The following is a 22,720-nucleotide window of genomic DNA, read 5'->3' as shown; positions in this document are numbered from 1 at the left end:
TGGTCTAAAAAAAAAGTTTGGTGTAAAATAAAAAGGTTTGATTTTCTTTCGTTTGAAGGTGATTTTGAGTATCAGAAGATTGGTACGGTTTAGAGATTGTGAATTTTTTTTTATTTACTTGTTTTTACGTGTTCTGTTAGATTCATATCGTCTTATATTGCTTTTGTTTTATGGTGAGATTCTAAGATATCTTTTTATTCTAAAATCTTTAATGAATATATTTATTTTTCGATTAAATTTTAAAAGTTTTAGAAGGTTGAATGTATAAATTTTATTTAAATAAAAATTAAATTGAATATTTTATTTAAAAATTGAATAATTTTTAAAGGACTAAGTCAAATTTTTATATTTTTAAGGGAGACAAAATATAATTTTACCTTTACTAATTTAAAATTTTAAAGGGCCAAATAGAAAATTTCTCATTTTAGGAGGGTCGGGGCCCCTGCCAGCCCCTTTAGTTTCGCCCCTTGTTATAAAATATATCACAAAATCTGATCCATCCGGGTGACCTAGAATCCGTCTTGCTCTCCACTCTACTAGCTTGCAGGATCTCAGCAGAGATAACTCTAAAGATACGTGTCGAGCCTAAGAAAATAATGTATCGCTATGCATAACATCTAATTACCCCTAACATATCACATGAGAGAACTGTATCTCATAAAAAATAGAAAAAAGCCTCAATAATATATATATATATATATTAAAAAACATGTTTCTTGATGTTCCCATACAAATCAATTGAATAGCAAAAGAATTCATCAATGAAAAGAAAGCAAAAAAAACAACAACAAATTACCCATATTTTAAAAGATCCAAAAATTGGAGAAGTAGCTTTCAGAATTGGAAAAAGAAAAAAGTTCATAAAATATTGATTAAATATGTCCACATTTTTGGTTCACAATTTCAAAAAGGATTGAAGCTTTTTCTCAACTTTATTTTCCCTCAGGAACTTGGTTGGCAACTTGTTTTTGTCATCAAACACTTAAACTACACTCAAATGCTTTTCTTATTAATAAAATAAAAGCCTGCAAAAATTTTGGTCCGTTGACATAAGGTGCTTCATCACCCTGAGATGCCACGTGGCTTTAGGTAAGTGGACGATGCATCATTGCTCCACTCATAATTTCCCTGCAGAGTTTTCACCATCCGACTCAGCCTGCTGGTTATAGGTCATATCGTTAAGGACAAAATAAAAAAATATCATAAATTTTTAAGAGATTAAATATCATTATACTAACATGTAATTTCATAAAAATATAAGAGATTGAATGGCAAATCTATTAGTTGCCATTGCTTGCCCCTCTTTGCTTTCGTCCTACACGTCATGAGGGCATAATTGAAAATTATTCTTTTCTTGTATTCACAATTTCTTTAAGATTTTGTCACTTTCAAGTGATATTAAACTCTACATCGTAACATATACGCATTTAACATTGTAGATACATGTTATTTCATTCAAAACTTTAAAGGATTTGTAAGTATTCATAAAATACAGTTATAAATTATACTTTCACGACATGACATAGTTCATGTCCAATAAGATAAGTCTGATCATGACAAATTTTATGGAAAAGATTAATAATAATTAGATTTGAATTGGTCAGCCTTTCTACTATGTTTTTATAATGCCATCAGTTAGTCCAAGTAGTTAATTTTTTCAATTAAAGTATTTATATATATATATTCTTGAAAAATATTTCGACCTTCAACTCATTATGCTAACATGGATTATTATGATATTAACTAATTGACTCTAACATGAGGTTAACTAAAAAAATCATTCTTCTTACAAAATAACAAATATTATTACGACATATTTTTACTTTTTTATATTTTTATATAAAATTTATAAAAAGAAATTTAAAACCATAATAAATCTAGGGAAATACCCAATAGGATTTAAAGTTTTTTTTTAAATCTCTATAAAATATGTCAATAATTTTTTTTAAGAATAAAAAATTATTTAGATTAAATTAAATAAATAAAGTGATGAAATTTATTATATACAGTCAATTATTTTATCCCGACATTAACATTGAAGTGGTACATGTTACACCAATTATTGTGAGACCAAGCTAACGTGAGTGCCATGTTTGTAATGTTCACATTGTAGTATAAAATTATCGAAATTGACTTAATCAGTTTGATCATAAAAATTGTCAATTTAAATATGAATCGATTTGAAATGACTCGAATTTAAAATAGTATAAACTTGTAATAATTTATTCCAAAAACACGAATTTTAAATTTAATCGATTTGAATGCGAGTAAAACAATAAAAATTGAAACCTATTTTAATATTTTGAATATGGTATCTTATTTATTAATAATTGAAATTTTATTTATTTTTGATGGGTGGGGGAGCATGCAAAGGAATAGTGAATGATTGGATATGACAAACCATAAATCCACTTGTAGAAATTTTCTTAGGAAATTTACTATACTCTTTTATTCCTTACTTTTTCCCCAATTTGTCAATAAAATTGTCATAGCATAGGTTACAAGGCTTTGTCTCTATATATAGACAACATCCCATAGGTGAACATGTCTAACTAGCTTAGTAGCTTAGGCTTTTTAATTTCATATAGGGATGTACTTTCTTCATATATTTGTAAAATTAATATTCAACTTTTATAATCGATAAAGCCACTGTTAAAGTTATAAAATTATTGTTCGTTAGTATCATAAATCAATGTTCTAGTCTTTTGTCATTCATCTTTTTCGAATATTAATTTTATTATAAATTCTTATCATACTTATTCTTTTTGATACAATATTTAGAACTACCCATAACCCCTCCCCTACACTTAAATAAGAGGGTAATGCGCTTCAGCGCATTCGAACCCACATCCTCTTACATTGGCAATAATATCAATACCAATCGAACTAAGATTTAATCAACTTTTGTCATTCATCTTTCTTTCCCTGACGTAATTGTATTTTAAGTATTAATTAATTAAGAGTCTACTTATGTCATTTAAAAAGAGAAAAATTAAGGGAATATATTTGTTTTTCTTTTTACCTTGTAATAAATTATTTAAAAGAGTTGCATTTTACCATCAAATATTTTAGTCTTTATTGCATATTCATATTCAAATATTTATGGATTTGGTACTCAAATGCTACAATAATAAAATTAATAATATGGGTAAACTATCAAAATAGTCACCTCAAGTTCTATTTTAGTCACTTATGTTTGAAATGTTACGTTTTAGTCACTTACGTTATCGTGTTGTAACATTTTAGTTACTAAGCCGTTAATTACCATTAACGGTGTAACGGCAAGCTAATGTGGCACGTTAAATCATCATTTCAAACTAAAATTTTAGGTTAATTTATACATTCGGTCCCTATATTTTTTTTATTTTGAGCAATTTAATTTTTTTCTTTTATGTTTTTTTTAACTTTCCTTTCTTTTTTTTCCATTCTCTTCTGCTTCTCCCTCTATTTTTCTCCCTTCTCCATTTCTTTTAACGTAGTTTTTCTGTGTTTTCCATTTGTTAAAACTAGTCCTTATACTTTTATTTTTTTTGAATAATTTAATTTTTTCAAGTGAGGCGAGCTTGTGGACTAGTTTTAACAAATGAAAAACATAGAAGAACTACGTTAAAAAAAATGAAGGAGGAAAACAGAGGGACAAGTAGAAGAGAATGAGAAAAAAAAAGGAAAGTTAAAAAAACATAAAAGAAAAAATTAAATTGCTCAAAATGGAAAAATATAGGGGCCAATTACAAATTTTAACCTAAAATTTTTGTTTGAAATGATGATTTAATGTGCCACGTCAACTTACCATTACGTCATTGATGACAATTAATGGCTTCGTGACTAAAATGTTACAATACGATAACGTAAGTGATTAAAATGTATCCTGAGGTAAACAAAAGTGACTATTTTGATAATTTACCCTAATAAAATAGAAAAAAAAAAGCACAAATTATTACCAAAAGGAACAATAATGCATGTTTATTGTAATTTGACCAAAAATTGAACTCTCTCTATATATATTTGATGAAATTGTGGAAAATATAAAAGGGGAAGATAAAGGATCTTTCAAAGTTATTTGGCAAAGAGTTGTTGTCATCTAGCACTAAAGAAAGGGATGCTCTTTTCTTTTCTTTATTATTATTTTTTATTGGGCAGCAGGGTAAAGCAAAACTGAATTATAAATACTTTGGAGGATCAAAATGCAATTTTACCATTATATTAATTGATCATTTTATAATTATTGAATGGGCTCAACTGCAATTGAACCATTTTTGGGTGCCTGCCGCCTAAATTGGGCAAAAAACAAGGCAAGCAATATATTAATTTGGCTTGAATTTCAAGTCCATAATCTCACCATTGTACATGTGGGGTAAACATTGAGATCCTTTTTCTATATCCACTAAAATTACTTTTTCACTTTGAGACAAGTAATTTCCTTGTAATTGAATACTCCGAATCAGATTTTATTTTTATTACTTTTTGATCCAATGGTAAAAGTATTACGGAGGTCATGTATTGTAGTAGAAATCGGATTTCATTTTGACCTCTCTATTAAAAAACTAGGCAAATTAGCCTTCGTAAGTTAGATTAAAGAGCAAATTGATCCTTATGTTAAAAACTTCATCCATTTCTACTATTAAAAATTGGTCATTGTACGTTAGCATGAGGTACACGTGGCACATCACACGTCACTATTTGGTTATTCTATCAGCCACACTAGTTTTTAACAATACAAAGGGATGGAATTTTTCATAGAAATGACTAGTTTGTTCTTTGATTTAACATACAAGGATTAATTTGCTTATTTTTTTAGTAGAGCAGACAAAATGCAATTCAACTCTTAATATAAGAATTTCCACGATACTTTTACCCAAATCGATATATCTATTTTGAAGTTACAAAATACATCTATATGAGAAATTACGATTAAAATATATCGGTATCAATAATTACATTCACAAAGTATTGAATAACGAATCGTACTAGTCTGAACCAAAAACGACTTTGGCAGATAATATAAAAAATTTGAATTGTGATCCGCTTTGACCTATAGACAAGTGCACATGAGATGAAACATAAGAACCCTAATTTTTTTTTAAAAAAAAAAGCCTGATTTTAAGGTGCTTTTTGAAGTTTTCTAAGTTGAAGTTTCTCTTGATAGCGAATAGGGCAAAGTGCATGGCTGTGTCTTTAATTAGAAATGGACTGATCTGAAAAAAAAAAGCAAAACAATAAAATAAATGTCGGGGGATTGACTCTTTGACTTTCATGCATGCAACCGAAAGTTTTATTTCCTTTTTGTTTGATAGATAGGTTTTTATAAATAAATTTATTAATTTGTGTATTTAGAGGTGAAGTCATAAATTTAGTATTAAGTAGGAATTACGCGTCAAAATGGAAAAATTATAACGCAGACTCTTTAAAAAATATTTAAATTATAAATTAATATATGATCAAATTATAATTTAACTTTCAAAAATAAAAAAAAATTCTATTAAATCTATTCAGAGAATAATGAAATCATAAATTAATACATGATAATTTTTTTTAACTTTTTATAAATTTATATTTCAATTTCGTCTTCCTAAAAAATTTATGAATTCACTTTTGGTATTAGGGTCGAAATAAAATTATATAAAATTATTTTTTATTAAAAAAAATTAATAGAAAAACCATGATCATGCAACATTCATGCATACGAACTTAAACTTTGAAAAGAAGTTTAATTTATAATTAAATTTTTAGCTTTAATTTTTGGGAATTTTGTGAATGATTTGACGGAAATGTAGGTTTAGGGAATTTTTGGGATATTTGCATAATAATTAAGTTGAAAAGTGTAGGTTTATGAACAAATGCATGATTATTATAGGAAAAAAGTGGATAATTATTCTATGGACCCTACTTTTCCAACAATCCTATATAAACCGAAAATAAATAGTTTGTTTGGCAACGACAGTTATTTGCAGTTGGTTTTACACTTTTAGTCAAACCTTTAAGTTGATTATAGATAAGGTAAAATTTAGTTAAAATATCGTGAGTTCCCTATATTACGAGTCAGAGTGTATTTTATTTTTTTATTTAAAAAAGGGATAAGTTAGTTTATATACGTTAAATTAAAGACCAAATCGGTCTTTTCTATTAAAAAATTGATCCATTTCTAAAGTTAAAAATTGGTGTGGTTGATGGAATAACTAGACAATGACACGTGGTTTGTCACATGTATCTCATGCTGATGTACAACACTAGTTTTTTTAACTATAGAAATGGATGATTTTTTTTAATAGAAAGACAAGTTTGCTATTTGATCTAACGTGCATGAACTAATCTGCCATTTTTTTAGTAGAGGGGCAAAATGTAATTTGGCTCTTAATACAAGGACATCGATGATACTTTTACCAGTAAAATTACATTGAGTTCAAATCGTAAGAAGCTTAAGTTTGAAATTTGAGATTTGAGGTTCAATCCGAGTTCAATATAGTTTCACTTTTAAAAATCAATCTCGATTTGAGATAAAGATCGAGCTATTCAAATGTACTCGATTCAATTCATTTATTTAATGGAGTTCAACCGAGTTTTACTTCTAAATATTAAGTTTGATTTGAAATAAAGATTGAACTACTCAAGCTTGATTAGGCTTGTTTACGCAATAAAAACATAAGCTCAAGCTCTATTCTAGGCGTCATGCTTCGATTAAATGTCTCGAATGTGAAATTCAAAATACTAATTAAGAATACACGAATATATAAATGTTGAAATTAAATCTCAATTAAAATTACAAGTTTAATTAATAATGTTTTGACTTTTTTTGTCAGGGGTGAATCTAGAAAAAAATTTAGGAGAGGTCGGAATTGAATTATAAATTTTTGAGAGATCAAAATATAATTTTATCATATATTAGTTTATGATTTCATCATTTTTGAAAAAGATTAAAATGATTTTTTTTAAATTTTCTTGTCAGAACCAAAGTATAATTTTTTATAAGGGACAAAATTGCAATTATCCATTTTTGGGGCTGATTTTTGTGAAACAAAAGGAGTGAAAGATGCCTACCATTTCGCTAAAAGAAAAAGTTGGCAGTGACACGAAAAGAAACCGATAAGATTTTCATTAAAGATCAATGTCTCCTGTTTCTAAAACATATTTTACGGTTCTTCATTATGTATATAGGTTAAAATATGCAATAAGTCCTTATATTTTTTATAAATTTAAAATTTAGTCCTTATACTTTTATTTTTAGAAATTTAGTCTCTTTACTTTTCAAATTTCAAAATTCAGATTCAATATTTAATTAAAATTATTTTGTTAAATTTAAGCTCTTTACAACATCATTCTTTTGTTGCTCTATTTTTATAATTGGGAATGGGGAATGGTTGTTTGGGATTGAACTCGAGCTCTCATACCTACAATATAATACTCTTGTCCACTACGCCAAGAGGTTGTTAGCCACATTATTTAGTTGCATTGTTATCAAAAGAGTATTTTTTTTAAAGTGGAGATCGGAATTGAATTATAAATTTTTAAGAGGTCAAAATATAATTTTATTATTTATTAATTTTTTATTTCACCATTTTTGAAGGGAATAATTTTTTTTTTAATTTTTGGGGGCCAAAGTACAATTTTACAATGTATTAACTTAAATTCTCATTATTCATAAAGGGACTAAATTGCATGGTTTTCATTTTTGGGGAGCCAAGGTCATTGCTTGCCCCCTTAAATTCTCCCTTGTTAAAATGGCACATCAACAAATTTAACAATAAAAATCTAACAACATTAACAATTTGACCTAAATTTTGAAAATAAAAAAATAGAGAGACTAAATTACTGTATATAGAAGTGCAATGGCTAAATTCCAACGTTGTGAAGAGTATAGGGGCCTATGGCATATTTTATCCTTTTATATAAAGAGAGTGGGTGAAGATCCACTTACACCAATATAAAATAACTATTTTACACATTTTCATTATTCTTTATACAATTAATATTTTAACAATTTTATATTTAGATTTATCAAAATAATTATATCTTTTATGCATGTAAATTTTCAAATAGGTCCGATATCGCTATCATATCCAAAATACTGTTTTTATTAATATATATTTAATGGTTGAAATTTTTTTTACATAAAACATATGGTTAAACATTTTTAATTTATTTAAAATTTAACATGCATAATTTACATATAATATAAAATACATGATCATATTATTAAAATATTAATTATACAAAGAATTAAGTTTTACACTAATATAAATAAATCTTCCATATATATATAAATTTACTTACGAATTTTTTTTCGCTTCACTGATAATGTACGAAATAATAAATCGGAGAGACTTGGGAAATGACAGATTATGCCAAGTCTACTCCATTCCTTATTTTCTTGGAAAATTTTTATATTTATAAAAAATATTTTTACCCCAAAATTGGTAATTTAACCTCTCTTTTTTTTTCTTTTTTTTTCCCTTATCTCCATCACCTAATTTATCATAATCACTCAACATCTTATCATCCCTCCCATCCTTTTATCATCTTTTTATCATGTGCATTCTTTTATTGAAACATTTTTTGGTAAATTTCTTATTAGTCATTCTAAATAGAAGTGATTCTTATTTTAGTCACCTTAAATTTTTTTTGTTAATTTGGTCGCCATTATTAAAAGAATTGATCAAATTAATTACTCTAACATTAAACGTAATGAAATATTGGTCACCCAAATTTGTTTTTTTACTAATTTGGTCATCGTCATTAAAGAAACAATTAAACCGATTACTTTGCTGTTAAATGTAAGAAAATGTTGTCATCTCCTTTTTCTTTTTCTTTCTTCCCTTTTTTACATTATCTTTTTCTTTCTATTCTCTCTCCTCTTCTTTAAATTCACCTCTTCCAACGAGCTTTTTAAATCTCACATTTCACTCAAGGACGAATCTAGAAACTTTTTAAAGAGGGGCCGAAATTGAATTATAAATTTTTGAGAAGTCAAAATATAATTTTACCACATATAAATTTATAATTTAATGATTTTTAAGAGAGTTGAAATACTATTACCGTCTTTTTTGACGAAATTATTAAAAAAATTAGCCTTTTATATATGTTATTTTTGACACAAATGCTTAAAACTCCAGAAAGCTCAACCCAAACCTATAAATAGGAAGATAATGTGCTTCAGCACACCTGAAATAACATCTTCTTACATCGGCAACAATGTGCATACCAATTAAGTTAAAGACTCAATCAACATAACACACATTTAAAGAGTTAATTAGATGAAATTAAAGTAAATTACATAGTATAAGGCCTAGGCCATATTTTTATTGTAGGTATTTTCAATTTTATATTCCAAATTCCAAAATGAGGGTTGGTCCAATCCAATGTCATCAAAACATTTGGTCAAAGACATACATAATTTAGTTGCCATTGGGATCCCAAATTTTAATAATGCATTAATTATTATGTTAAACTCTTTTGTAATTGCTCATTTGCTTTATCCAACACTAATTGCTCCCCACACCTGCCATTGAATACCTTGAAATTGAAAAATGCTCAATACTGGCTTTAGTTTATTTATACATCGAGTCAGGTACGGAATTCTTTTATTTTTTATTTAAATTCAAAGCCAACTAAAGCCCACACAAAATAATTTAAAAAAAATAAAAAATGTTTTTTCACGTTTGTCTAATTTCATTCTATACATTTTTTTTTAATTTTATATATTTTAATTTTAAAAAATTAAAAATATATAAAATTAAAAATTATTTTAGAAAAATAAAATTATTTATAAATGATATTTTTTAACAATAAATACTAACTCTATTCCAATTTGGTTTTATTTGATTTTTTTTAATAGTATAAGGACTAAATTAATCCATTTAATAGTAGAAAGACTAATTTGATTAAGCTTCTATAATAGAGGGACTTCTTGGGTACATTCACCAAAGTAAAAAACACCATCGTGAATCATGCCTAAAAGACAATCGTCATGCCACGTAATTAAGCTGTCATAATTTCTATTTTTTCTCTGAAATAAAAATATATATTTTGCAAGAGCATAGAAGAGAACAATGGATTTGCTTTCTGACTAGGTTGTTTATTCTTCTTTTAAATATATGTATATTTACATTATATATATATATTTAAATATATATTTTAAAAGTAAATTCACTAATTTATTTAAGGAATGAAATCATATAATTCAGGGAAAAAAATAACAAACACTCGTTGTAGATAATAAATGACAAACTTCATCAATATAACAAAGGTTTTAGACTCAGTATTAAATAGAACATTATGACAGGTGACAATTGACTTTGTCACAACTCAAGCACGACATATCTGGAGTGATTGCAAGCAGTTAATACGATAAGGAAATCACTCCTAGATGGTCCAAAACAGCGAGCAAAAATCGGTAAAAGAATTGAACATTCACCAAACTAGTAAGGACAACAACAAAACTATCCCTAAAATCACTTGTAAAATTAAGATTACATGCATAAAAAAGACTAAAAAACGTGCTACAAGGGCAGACAAAAATTTTTAAAACTGAAAGGTTATTAAATAATGGAAAAACAAACAAATATATATAACTTAAGACAATATGGGTCCAAACAGGCTTGTGAAATCATTTTTTATTTTGAAATACTAATAAAGAACCACCCACTTTTCAAGAAAAACTATTGGTGGTTGGTGGAGTTTTAGCGAATGAAGGCACTGTTATCCATCCATTACAACTTGTGAAGACAATAAAGATCACTACAAAATAGATCTGTAAACTGAAAAAGAGAGAAGACATGTAGAGTGAATGAGAGAAAGAAAGAAAGAAAGGATTGGTGGGAGGAAGAAAAAGGCAGGAGATAGCTAGTTCAGAGTTTGACACCGTCGCTGGGTAAAACAAAAGATAAGAAGAAAACGTCTTTGAGAAAAAAAGAGAAAAAAATTTAGGATTTTTTTACTAATATATATATTTAGATGTAAATGTATTATCTTTTAAAAATAATATAGTTATTTAGTACATTAATTTCAAATTTTTTTTCCTTTTAATTTTTTTTTACATTCCTTTCAATTGAATCCCAACTAAAATAATTTTTTCTTAAAAAAAAACATAATGACAAGTTGAGGATATCCCATGTGAATCAAAGGCATGCATAAATTAATTAAGATTATAAAATATTCTTAAAATTCAAGTAATGTCCATTATTATTTTTAAGCCTTAGTTGGAAAGCTACCTCATTCCACTTAAACTTTGATATTATAAAAAGGGCCTAATTATGTTCCTAGTCCCTATACCCACTTTTGAAACTTAATCCCCTATTTTTTATTTCAAGAATTTTTAGTCCAACTATTAATCTAATTTAAAAATTAAAGTCTGATCGGTAATATTGTCAATTGACTTTTGTTAAATTCGAATATGTATCATCAGTTGGACTTTAATTTTTAAATCAAAACTTTGAATATTAAAATGTCACATATTCAATTTGTTTAAAAAAATATTAATAGTGTTATCAATATAAAAATTTGTTAATAATGTTATCAATCAGATTTTAATTTTCAAATAAAATAAATTGGATAAAATTCATAAAAATAGAGAAGTTATATTTCAAATGTTCGAAAAGTACAAGGATCGGAAGCATATTTAAACATATAAACCCTAAAAATAATAAAAGGGACTGGATAAGCAAATGCTTAAAAACTAGGTTTCTATCTTTGTTTTGATTAATTTGGAGAAAAGCTGCTACCCATTCATTGCAATAAACAACAATTAATAAATAAATACATATGTGATATATAAGCATAATAATTTATTTATTGCTTCAACCTTAAAATACTTATTTTTTAATTTTTCACTTAAATTTTTGTTGTTTGCTAATCAGGATGGATGAAAAAGTTAATGTTAATTTTATTGATGTAGCGTACATGTGAATTGTCATGTGAATATCACGTCAATAATTAAATAATTTTTTCTAAAATATTAAAATTAATAAAAAGGTATAAAAATTATAAAAAACTATTTTTTAATATTTTGATTTTCAAAAATTAATTAATTGCTAATGGGTATACATATAGATTGTCACATGGATGCCACGTCAACAAAGTTTATGTAAATTTATAAATTTATTATTTATAAAGGAATTAAAAAGTTAATTTTCTATTTTTTGGGAAGGCCGAGACTCTATCTGTCTCCTTAAATTCGCTCTTGTGCGACTCCTATAGAATAAGGAACTTAGTGGTTGAGACGCACACCAAACCACTCCATTTTTATAAATACCGTACCCCTTGGAACTAGAGTAAAAGGAGAGGTCATCCGGCTAGCCTATACCTTGTAAAAACTCAACCCCAAGCTCTTTCAAACCACCAAATTTTGCAGTTCTTTGCCCAACTCATGGTAGCTGCTTCGTTTATACTATCAAACAACTTGTTTAACTTAATTGTTATAATATATATTGTCAAGACAAAGAACAATCCCATATTGAATAGTCAAGTAATCCTATGGTTAAATAAAATAAAAGGGGTTAAATAATTTTTTTGGGCCTGAACTTGGCAACTATTTTTATATTGGGATCTAATTTTTTTGTCCAAATTAGACCTTAAACTTAGAAATTGTCCCCACATCGGGACTTGAGCTTTTTTATTATTATTTAAGGTAGTCATTTATATTTCCTTGAAAACCTTAAAGTTCAAGTCTCAATGTGGAAATAATTGTCAAGTTTAGGCTTCAATATTAGATCAATTACCAAATTTTGAGACTAATTTAGACAAAAAAAAGTTCAAGCATGAGAATAATTGCCAAATTCAGAACTTAACTAGGACTAAAATTTTTAAAACCCCAATGTAAAAATAATAAACAAATTTAAATTCCAAATAATAATTTAAATTCCAATGTAAAAATTTAAATTCATACTTCCATTTTTTTATAATTAATCTTGTCTTCTATGATTGTAAAAGTTAGGTTTGAGTATAATTAGGGAAAAAAATAAGAAAATGGGAAGAAAATTTAAATTTTAGTTTTACATTTTTATGGTGATTGAAAAATGAGGTTTTAACCTCAAAATAAGAAAAGGTTAATATGTTATTTGCTACTTATATTTGGTTTTAATGTTTAATTTGATATTTGAGTTTGATTTTAATGTTTAGTTTGGTATATAAGTTTTTTTTTTCAAATGATACTTGAGTTTTTCTTTTGTCACAATTAAGTACCTATGGTTTTTTACTAAAGCACACATGTCGACTATTTATTAGGTCACATGATTTTGTTTAGTTTGGGCACCAAATTAAACATTGGAACTAAATATAGGTACCAAATGGTATATTACCCAAAAAGAAAGGAACTAAGCACATGGGTTTTAGGGTTTTAATTTTGCCCCAAATTGGGTCTTCCTAAGACCCATTTTAGTAGCTTAGGCCTTTGAGCATCCATTGGGTCATGCCCAATTTTCCATTTTAATTTAGTATTAACCATTAAAATCATTTACATGAACAAAATTCATGATTTGACGGATAAATTTATGGTTATAATTTTACATTTTTATTTCATCATCTTTAAATTGCGATTTTTTAATGTATAGTTATTATCTTTCAACTGTAAAATCAGGTTCATTTGGCTTTTGCAAAGTGCTTAATATGTCGAAGTCATTTCCACACCTACTACTCCCACCTCTTGACCTTGTGCTAGCTGCCAGTTTCGCCGCATATGAGGCAAAACCCGTGGCTGCCGCTGAAAGTGGTGCAGCGGCCGTTTGTTCTGCCATTCTCTCCGGTGAACCGGTCACCATACTCTCCCATTTCTTCAGCGCATCAGCCTCTTTTCGTCTCTTGTACCGTAACCAAGCTGCTTGTATAAAGCATGCAGCCCATGTCCTCCATTGATGTGAATGAAATCTAAATGTATGCTTAAGTTGTTTACTATGTAGTTTTCGGAATTGGGATGCAACGAATTTCAAGTCCTCGGAAACGAGTGCGAAAGCTTCTACTTCGGTGATCGCTTTAACGGTGCGTGTAGACGATGGAAGGACGACACCTGGACGAGGGTCCAACGCCCATGTTAATAACTCCTCACCACAAAAGTCACCGGGACCGATCCGGCTCGAGTTGAAGAACCCTGTACGTCCTCCATTAGTAGTAAATGAATCTAGGTAGCCTCGGACGATGAAAAGCATCTCATTTACGGGATCGCCTTCACGAACTATGCACGTCGATGGGGTACAAAGACAAGGTTTAAGCCTTTCACATATTGCATCAAGCATCCTATCATCCATCAGATCAAAGAGGGGCACTTGCCGAACTAAATCGAGGCAGAGATGACGCTTGATGTCTCGGCGGAGATCAACCGGTAGACTCTTTAGAATCATTTCCTCATCAACACCCCGAGTCGCAACCCACTTGTATTGATCGTATCTTCGAACATTCTGCCTCAGTTCATGTGGAAGTTGCCTGTGATGCATCCATTGTTCTGTATCGGTCCTCCTAATCCGCCATTCTTCAAGTCGAACCGTTGTGGATTGGAGATACGTCTGAAAAACCGAAGGTTCATATTAACCGAAAAAACTATAACAATGGGGTAGAATAAAAACTAGAGGATTTTACCTGCATATTTCCAATCAGCAATGCAAAAAGCACCAATCCAAGAATAGCAATGATGATTGCAAAAATTATTTCACCAACGTAAGTGCTTGTAGAAAGACCCTGTCCCAATGAACTGCAAAATTTGGTTAAAAAAAATGCATTAAATTCATTACAAAGTGAATTTCAATTATATGTTATGTAGCATTCTAAGGTATTTTACCTCAAAGTTTTTAACCCCCACCAAAGACAGTAGAAGTACTTCTCGAAAAACCCTTCGGATGTTATTCCAATACGTAATGCGGTGGCATATATACCGAACTGATAGAAGTTACTGCCTGGATCACATAGACTTGATATGTTGCTTGCATTGAACCAAGAAGCTCTAGCAGGGTCACCAACCGATCGGCAGTCGAAATACTCGTACCGGCAGTCCAAAAGGGGAAGACTACAAACTTTTCTCCAACATTCCTCTTGCCGTTCGAGTGATAACAGATACCAAGTTGCTCCTAAAACCTGAAAGAGGAGCATTCACGGTAAACGTCGATATATATATATACAAGAAAGAGCTTGTGTTCGAAGTTTGAACACTTTTCAGTTCGGGATTTATTGATTAACGTACATGGCTTGCTAGCATGTAGAGCATCAAGTTATAAGCTGCACCGGCCCATGCTGTTGCGGTCACAACACCAGTAGTCTTGATGATTTGAGATGAAAGTGGATAAATAAGGTATAGCCTTAGGAGATATTGGAATATGATGATTAATCGTAGGATGTTTTTCGTAGGCACCATCGATGAACCATTTAATTTTGGAATTACAGACCAAACCAATACCTGCAATGTGCATAAAACAAGTGTTGAATTCGATGAAAAAGTTCGATATTGCTTTAAAAAAAAATGAATCCGGTACCTGCGGTAACGGTTGAGCTGCGATGATATCGAGCCAAAAATCCTTATGAAGGTACCTTGAAGCGATCTTGGAAGGGTCAATGACTAACTCTCCTCTCCCAAACACGCGAGAAGACGGAGCAACATAAGCTGTTCGGAACTGAATAAAAATCTGAAGAACGTAAAACACATCAACTACCGATCGAATAATAGTGAGATCGATTTCGAGAGGTACTGAAACAGTCACGCATAAGCCTTTCTTTGCCTGTGGAAGATACAAGAACAAAGGGTCTACAAACAAGGAAATCAAACAAGCTACTAAGAAAAGCTTGTTCCATCGGCTAATATCGGGTCCTCGAGGATCGAATATCGTCTTCTCGACGACCTCGTAGTCTTCGGAAAACACCCTGGACAGTTCTTTCTTGTGGCCAATTGCAGTCTTTTGATTGTAGTTCTTCTTGGTCATAAATTTTGAGAGATGGCCTTTCTCAGTGGATGAGCAATTGTAGTTTTCAGGATCATATCGGAATCTGAAATAGGTATCGGAAGAATCCCATTGAAGAATCATATCAAAGAACATAAACTGTATTTCAAATACATTAAACATTGCCTGCTGAAACTACATACCTTACTGTTTTTGAATAACTAGCATCCATTGCAGTAGCAATTCAATTGTTTGTAATTTGTTCACTCACTGGATTTTCTCTGCCATAACATTTCATCAAACAACTGTCATGCAATTAACTTGTCACAAAAAAAAAATGATGCTATGAAAAACCATCAAAATGCTAAAAGATTTAACTTATCATTCATACCATGAATCTTCAATTATATATTTTCCTTTGGATGACAGAAAATTTCAGACCCAACACTGAAAATCAAGGTGGAAGTGTGAAATAGTGTAAAACATAAATAAAAAAAATGCTTAGAGAATTGAAAATGGAAGAAAACAAAGGAAGGCATAAGGGAAATGGGATTCATATTCTTGAAGTTTATACTCCTGGTTTGAGTTTATCTGGTAAAGCAACACTGTAACAATTATATATTGGGTAAACTACACTAGTAATCACCAAAACTATTGATAAATTTCTTTTTTTAGTCACCAAATTATTTACATTTTTTCTTTTCATTGTCATCTTTTCATTAAAAAAAAGTTAAAAAAGAACAAATTTATCTGTTAAATTTAATTGAATATATACTAATAACAAAATCCAAGATAATTTTCATTTTATCTCATTTTTAAAAAAAATTATCCTTAATACTATAAAGAAAAGCAAAACTACAAAAAAGACCAAATTACACAATGTATAAATTTTGAGGGTTAAACTTACTATTCTGCTAATTTTAAAAGTTGTTATCTTTCCATTGTTAATTTGATGGGTGGTAACCAAAAAAGAAAAAAAGTTGAATAGTTTGATAATAATTTTGTAATTTTTCGTAATTGGATTAGTAAAAAAGAAATTGATTAATAATTAAACGACTACTAGTCCAGTTTACGTTTATATTTTTATATTGAAATTTTACAAAACCTAATTCGATTTAATCACAACATGTAAACTATTTGAATCGAAAATAAATTAGAACCCAAATCATCTAAATTTGAAATAATCCAAAATAAGTAGATGTTTTAATAATAATAATAATACCTGCTAAAGAAAAGCATAATTTTGGTATAATTTGTTTATCCATTGGCATAGCAATAAAGGAGTGAATAAAATTGAAGAAAAAGGGGGCAATGAGTTTGCTCAACATTGACTTGTATATTAAAAGCTTAAATATTAATTAATTTTAATTACTTATGTTTTGGCCTTTTACACAATTTTCAATTCTTAGAAGATGTATTTTTGTCATTCATATATATTATTAAAATAAGTATTGTTTTTTTCTTTATAGAGAGCATTATTTTTTTATGTTTAATAAATTTGGGATTTGGAAAGTGCCAAAATTGAGTATTTATCTTATAAAATGTTTACAGTGGAGGATATTATATTGAAGAGCTGCCTAACAATAATAATTAAAAAGAAAAGTTGAGAGTAAATTGAAAAAAGTAGAAATTTGGGGTTTAAATAAATAAATAAAAAGTAAATGTGGGAGTTATTGAAATTTAATCATCCCAACATGTCATATATTTTACCCTTTTTTTGACCTCTACTAGTGTTGGTCATCTTCTTCACCATTCTTTCTTCCTTTGATCCCTTCTTCTTTCATCATTAAGAAAATGATAAACCTATGAAAATGGAGTATAGCATGGAAGAAGATAGAGGTAAAGACCTGAACTCTGGACCAAAGAAGAGGAACCAAAACTTTCGCATTATTCTTACCACAGAACACCCATTTCTCACCACAGCTTCTCCAACATATCACTCATGGCTTATGTGGCTTGTCTCCACCATTAAACCTTGTTCCAAGGATACTCTTCATCAGGCTTCATGTGTTTGTTTGTTTTTGTCCCCTCACTGCATTTTCAAAGCGATGTTTTAGTCTCTCAAGCAGTCTGTTTGGTAACGATAAATCTTTCTTGTTTTCTGGAATCAAAATGATCCTAACAGTTACAACCATTTTGTTTTATATATGTTAGGATAATTTGTAGTATTTTTATATGTATTAAGCAGTTTGGATATGGTTAAACTAGTGGGGTTTTGGAGTGTATGTCAATGTTTGAGATAACACAAGTTGAAATGACAAATTCAAGCCTGTTTTCGAGTTTCAGGCCATTGGTTGAAGTTAAATCCACCCCACACTTACTGTTCTTGCAGAGGTAATTATAAAGCTTTTAATTAGCTGGGCCTGGCAAGTTATGATCATCAGTCAATTCGATTTTTGTTGCTTCATTATCAGATTCTTGGTGTAAAACATAACATAAAGTTGTCCTGTTTTTTTTATGGTAAAAAATCAGTTGTGGTCGAATGATTTTGTGGAGAATAATGCGAAAGTTTTGCTTCTTCTTCTTTGGTCCAGAGTTCAGGTCTTAACCCCTATCTTCCACCATGTTGTACTCCTTTTCATAGATTTATCCTTTTCTTTAAGATGGAAGAAGAAAGGAGCAAAGGAAGAAAGAATGGTGGAAGTAGGGGTTGGGCGGAAGGGAAGAAGATGATGAACAGTACTGGAGGAAAAAAGAGAATGTTAAAAATATGTAGTGTCTACAGTCAAGTATTTTTATATGGATAATCTAAATAAAAGTGTTCAAAAAATTGCGTCACCAATTAGGGAATTTACCCTTAAAAAATTTATAATAAATTTAATTTTTAATATTTATAATTTTTGTCAATTTAGTATTTATTTTCTCTTGACTTAAATTTGGTCTTTAACATCTTAAAAAGAGTCAAATTTAATCATTAATTTTTCACAAAGAGTTAAATTATTTTTTAATAAAAATATTAATTAAAATGTTAAAATTTTAAACATAGCATCTTGCATGGTAATTTATTTGTACTTTATGTTTTTTTTGAATTTTATGAACATTTTATAATTTCTATTTTTTTAATATTTTTAATATTTTAAATTATGTTTTGAAATAACATATAAGATAAATAGTGACATGTCAACATGAAGTACATATGGTCTACCACGTAGGCTGCCATACTAAATTGACATGGGTATTGTTGTCAATATAGGAGAACGTGAGTTTGAGTGTCTTGAACCGTATTATCCTAATGAGATTGTTAAAAAAAAGGGACTAACTTAACAAAAGAAATAAATATTGAGAGCTAAAATTAACATTATACCAAAAACTACATATTTACATGTAAAAATAAATAAATAAAAACTATATTTATAAAAATAAATGAACAACTCTGAAATCATGTTTTCAGTTTTGAGGTAGAAGTGCTACAAAGGTTATTATATTAATAGTTGGATTGTATTTTATTTTTTAAATTTAAAAAATTGATAAATTAGTCCCTGTATATTATATGAGAGAATAAATTGATTTTTTTGTTAAAAATTTTATTCATTTTTACTGTTGAAATTTGATCTCCATACATTAGCATGAGATACATGAGATACATCGCTTGTAACTATTTAGTTATTTCGTTAACTACATCGGTTCTTATTAGTAAAAATGGATAAAAATTTTAACAGAAAGAATCAATTTACTATTTGATCTAACATACAAGACTAATTTATCTTTTTTTCTTAATAAAGGGAGTAAAATATAATTTGACTCCTTAGAGGGACTCCATTCTAATTTTACCCAACCTATATCCGTGGTATTTTAATCTTTTCAATTGGATCTGTTTAGTGCCTGAGAAAAGAAATGTTGATTATTTCTCGAGCATTAATCACATTCAGATATTTTAATAAGTTCACCGTTCTTCGAAGCTTAAACCTACCCCGACCAGTTATTTCAGTGAAATGCAAAACTACGATAACCAGTATAGATTACAGTGTTAGTTCAAGTGTGGCACGATCCAATTGGCTGATCACTAATCTAAGTAAAGAAGGCAAATTAAGCCAAGCACGGGAACTGTTCGATAATTTGTGTGAGAGAGATAAAGATGTAATCACTTGGACTGCATTGATATCTGGGTATATCAGGATTGGGTTAATTGATGAAGCTAGGAAACTGTTCGATAGAGTCGATTCCAGGAAGAATGTAGTAACGTGGACTGCGATGCTAAATGGGTATATAAGATCAGATCGAATTGTGGATGCCGAGAGGTTGTTTGTGGAAATGCCGGTTAAAAATGTTGTATCTTGGAATACTATGGTTGATGGGTACATGCAAAATGGGATGGTCGATAAGGCTTTTGAAGTGTTTGATGAAATGCCTGAAAGAAATGTGGTTTCCTGGAATACGATGTTGACTGCTTTGGTGCAATGCGGTAGAGTTGAGGATGCAAGGGCATTGTTTGATAAGATGCCTAAAAGGGATGTCATTTCGTGGACTGCGATGGTCACGGGGTTGGCAAAGAATGGGAGGGTTGATGAGGCTAGAAAAGTTTTCGCTAGGATGCCAGAGAGGAATGTGGTGTCGTGGAATGCGATGATTACTGGCTATGCACAGAATATGAAATTGGATGAGGCTTTTGATTTGTTTGAGAGGATGCCGACGAGGGATTTGTCTTCTTGGAATGGGATGATCACAGGGTTTATTCAGAATGGGGAATTAAGGAGAGCTGAGAGATTGTTTAATGAGATGCCATGTAAGAACGTGGTTTCTTGGACCACGATGATCACGGGATATGTTCAAAGTGAACAAAGTGAAGAAGCATTGAAGATTTTCGCGAAAATGTTGGCAGAAGACAGGGTAAAGCCTAATGAGGGAACTTTTGTAAGTGTTTTGAGTGCATGTAGTAATTTAGCTGGCCTTGTTGAGGGACAAGAAGTTCATCAGACAATTGTGAAAACAGTTTATCGGCGTAACGAAATCGTTGTATCTGCACTTATTAACATGTATTCCAAATGTGGGGAATTAAATATAGCTAGGAGAATGTTTGATGATGGATTAATTAGCCAGAGGGATGTGGTCTCATGGAATGGTATGATTGCAGCTTATGCACATCACGGGTGTGGTGAAGATGCTATCAGTTTGTTCAAAAAAATGTCCGATTTACGTTTTAAACGTAATGATGCTACCTATGTGGCTTTGCTCTCTGCATGCAGTCATTCCGGTATGCTTGAGGAAGGACTAAGGTACTTTGATGAGCTCGTGAGAGACAAGTCCATTCAGGTTAGAGACGATCACTATGCATGCTTGGTTGATCTCTATAGTCGAGCAGGGAAGCTCAAGGAGGCTTTTGAATTCATTGTGCAGCTTGGGATTAAACCATCTGTATCCGTTTGGGAAGCTCTTCTTGCCGGATGTCATGTTCATGGGGATGTGATTTTAGGGAAATTGGTTGCGAAAAAGATATTAGACACGGAACCAGAAAATGCAGGCACTTACATGTTGTTGTCTAACATATATGCTTCAAAAGGAAAATGGAGAAATGCTGCTAAGGTAAGGTTGAAAATGAAGGATAAGGGCCTAAAGAAGCAACCTGGTTGCAGCTGGATAGAAGTAGAGAATAAGGTTCATGTGTTTGTGGTTGGTGCCAAATCTCATTCTCATTCTAATCTTATTTACCCAATACTGCATGAGCTTCATGCAAAAATGAGGAAGGCTGGAAATATATCTAATACTAATTACCTGGAGGAGGAGGAGGAGGATTTAATCAGCTGATGTCTATGCTTGGTTTTAGCCCTTGGTTTTTTCTCCTAATTCCGAGGAGAACTCAACAAGTTCAAGGAATTTGGGGAGTGCCTCATCACCAAGGAAATGCTTAGTATTTGGCGTTGGTGGGCTTCGAAACCATGCTCTTATATGGCATTAGTAGATAAGAACACAGTCGCTTGACTAGGCACAACACCTCCCCTGTTTGAGAGTCCGGTCGGTTGCTTGACAGACGACACTTCAAAAAGTTCTCCAAAAAAAGAGCGGACCCCCTCAACAAGGAACATGATCAACAATTCCCATTGTGCTCATTGACTTGGATTTTGAAAGCAAAAAAGAGTATCTCAAAGGGGCTAACATTTAGGAGCTAAAGGACTTGATTGATCATACTGGTGATATCATGTCTGGTCTGTATTACTATTTTTTGTTGGAAAAAAACATTTGTAATAACAATTTTTTAACTTCGTCCATGGCTCTTATCTCGGTCTAGTGTTGTGAGCTAGGTAAGAAATTAGATGTACTATTGAGACGCTTATCAATTGAAGTGAAGCAACTGAAGGTGCAAGCAAAAATAGGATCCGTATCATCCATTCATTCTTTTCTATGGATATTCACGAGAATTATTTGGCCACTCAATATATATTCTTTAAAAAAAAGATAATTATTTTATTTAATGTGTAGTAATTATATATAAATTATTTTATTATATTTTTTTATTAAATTTTTAAAAATAAAGTAATTAGCATTTTTTTAATATTTATATTATAATATATTTAATATTTACATGATATAAATTATATCATATTATACATTTAAAAATAAGTTAAGTTGGCCTAAAATCAGGCTTTGAGTATTGGAATTTGAGTTTGGCTCATATTTTAAATGGGTCTAATTTGTTTTATACAACTACTTCCAAATTTCAAACTAACTTTCAAACCTAAATGAATAAGTCCAATGTTGTTTAAACTAGATCGAATTAGTCAATCAGACTAGTTGGGTCGAGATACCGATTTGGAGAATAACTTTGAGCAGGTTACATCAGGAACCAACATGAACTAATAAAAGTGGGTTTATAAAAATTTTAATAATATTTTAATCAAATCAATTAAACTGATAAACTAATAACTCGATAAATTTTA

At 29.9% G+C, this 22,720-nt stretch overlaps 2 protein-coding genes across 2 annotated transcripts; one reads left to right on the top strand and one right to left on the bottom strand.

Annotated features, from left to right (window-relative positions):
• Positions 1-13,450: 13,450 nt before the first annotated feature.
• On the bottom strand, positions 13,451-16,547 carry LOC107944962 (protein CNGC15b). The gene is made up of 7 exons (XM_041115209.1): positions 16,240-16,547; positions 16,052-16,129; positions 15,447-15,954; positions 15,158-15,370; positions 14,759-15,051; positions 14,560-14,671; positions 13,451-14,486 (listed from the first exon to the last, which is right to left on the bottom strand). The coding sequence occupies exons 2-7, from the start codon at positions 16,078-16,080 to the stop codon at positions 13,545-13,547; spliced, it is 2,097 nt and encodes a 698-aa protein (XP_040971143.1). The 5' UTR covers positions 16,081-16,129; positions 16,240-16,547; the 3' UTR covers positions 13,451-13,544.
• Positions 16,548-19,613: 3,066 nt separating this feature from the next.
• On the top strand, positions 19,614-22,120 carry LOC107905302 (pentatricopeptide repeat-containing protein At2g35030, mitochondrial). The gene has a single exon (XM_016831929.2). The coding sequence runs from the start codon at positions 19,683-19,685 to the stop codon at positions 21,588-21,590; it is 1,908 nt and encodes a 635-aa protein (XP_016687418.2). The 5' UTR covers positions 19,614-19,682; the 3' UTR covers positions 21,591-22,120.
• Positions 22,121-22,720: the final 600 nt, after the last annotated feature.

The sequence above is a fragment of the Gossypium hirsutum genome, chromosome A01, assembly GCF_007990345.1.
Source record: "Gossypium hirsutum isolate 1008001.06 chromosome A01, Gossypium_hirsutum_v2.1, whole genome shotgun sequence".
NCBI classification, from domain to species: Eukaryota; Viridiplantae; Streptophyta; class Magnoliopsida; order Malvales; family Malvaceae; genus Gossypium; species Gossypium hirsutum.
Note: the sequence above shows the minus strand (reverse complement) of the source record. Positions and strands in the feature narration are given on the sequence as shown.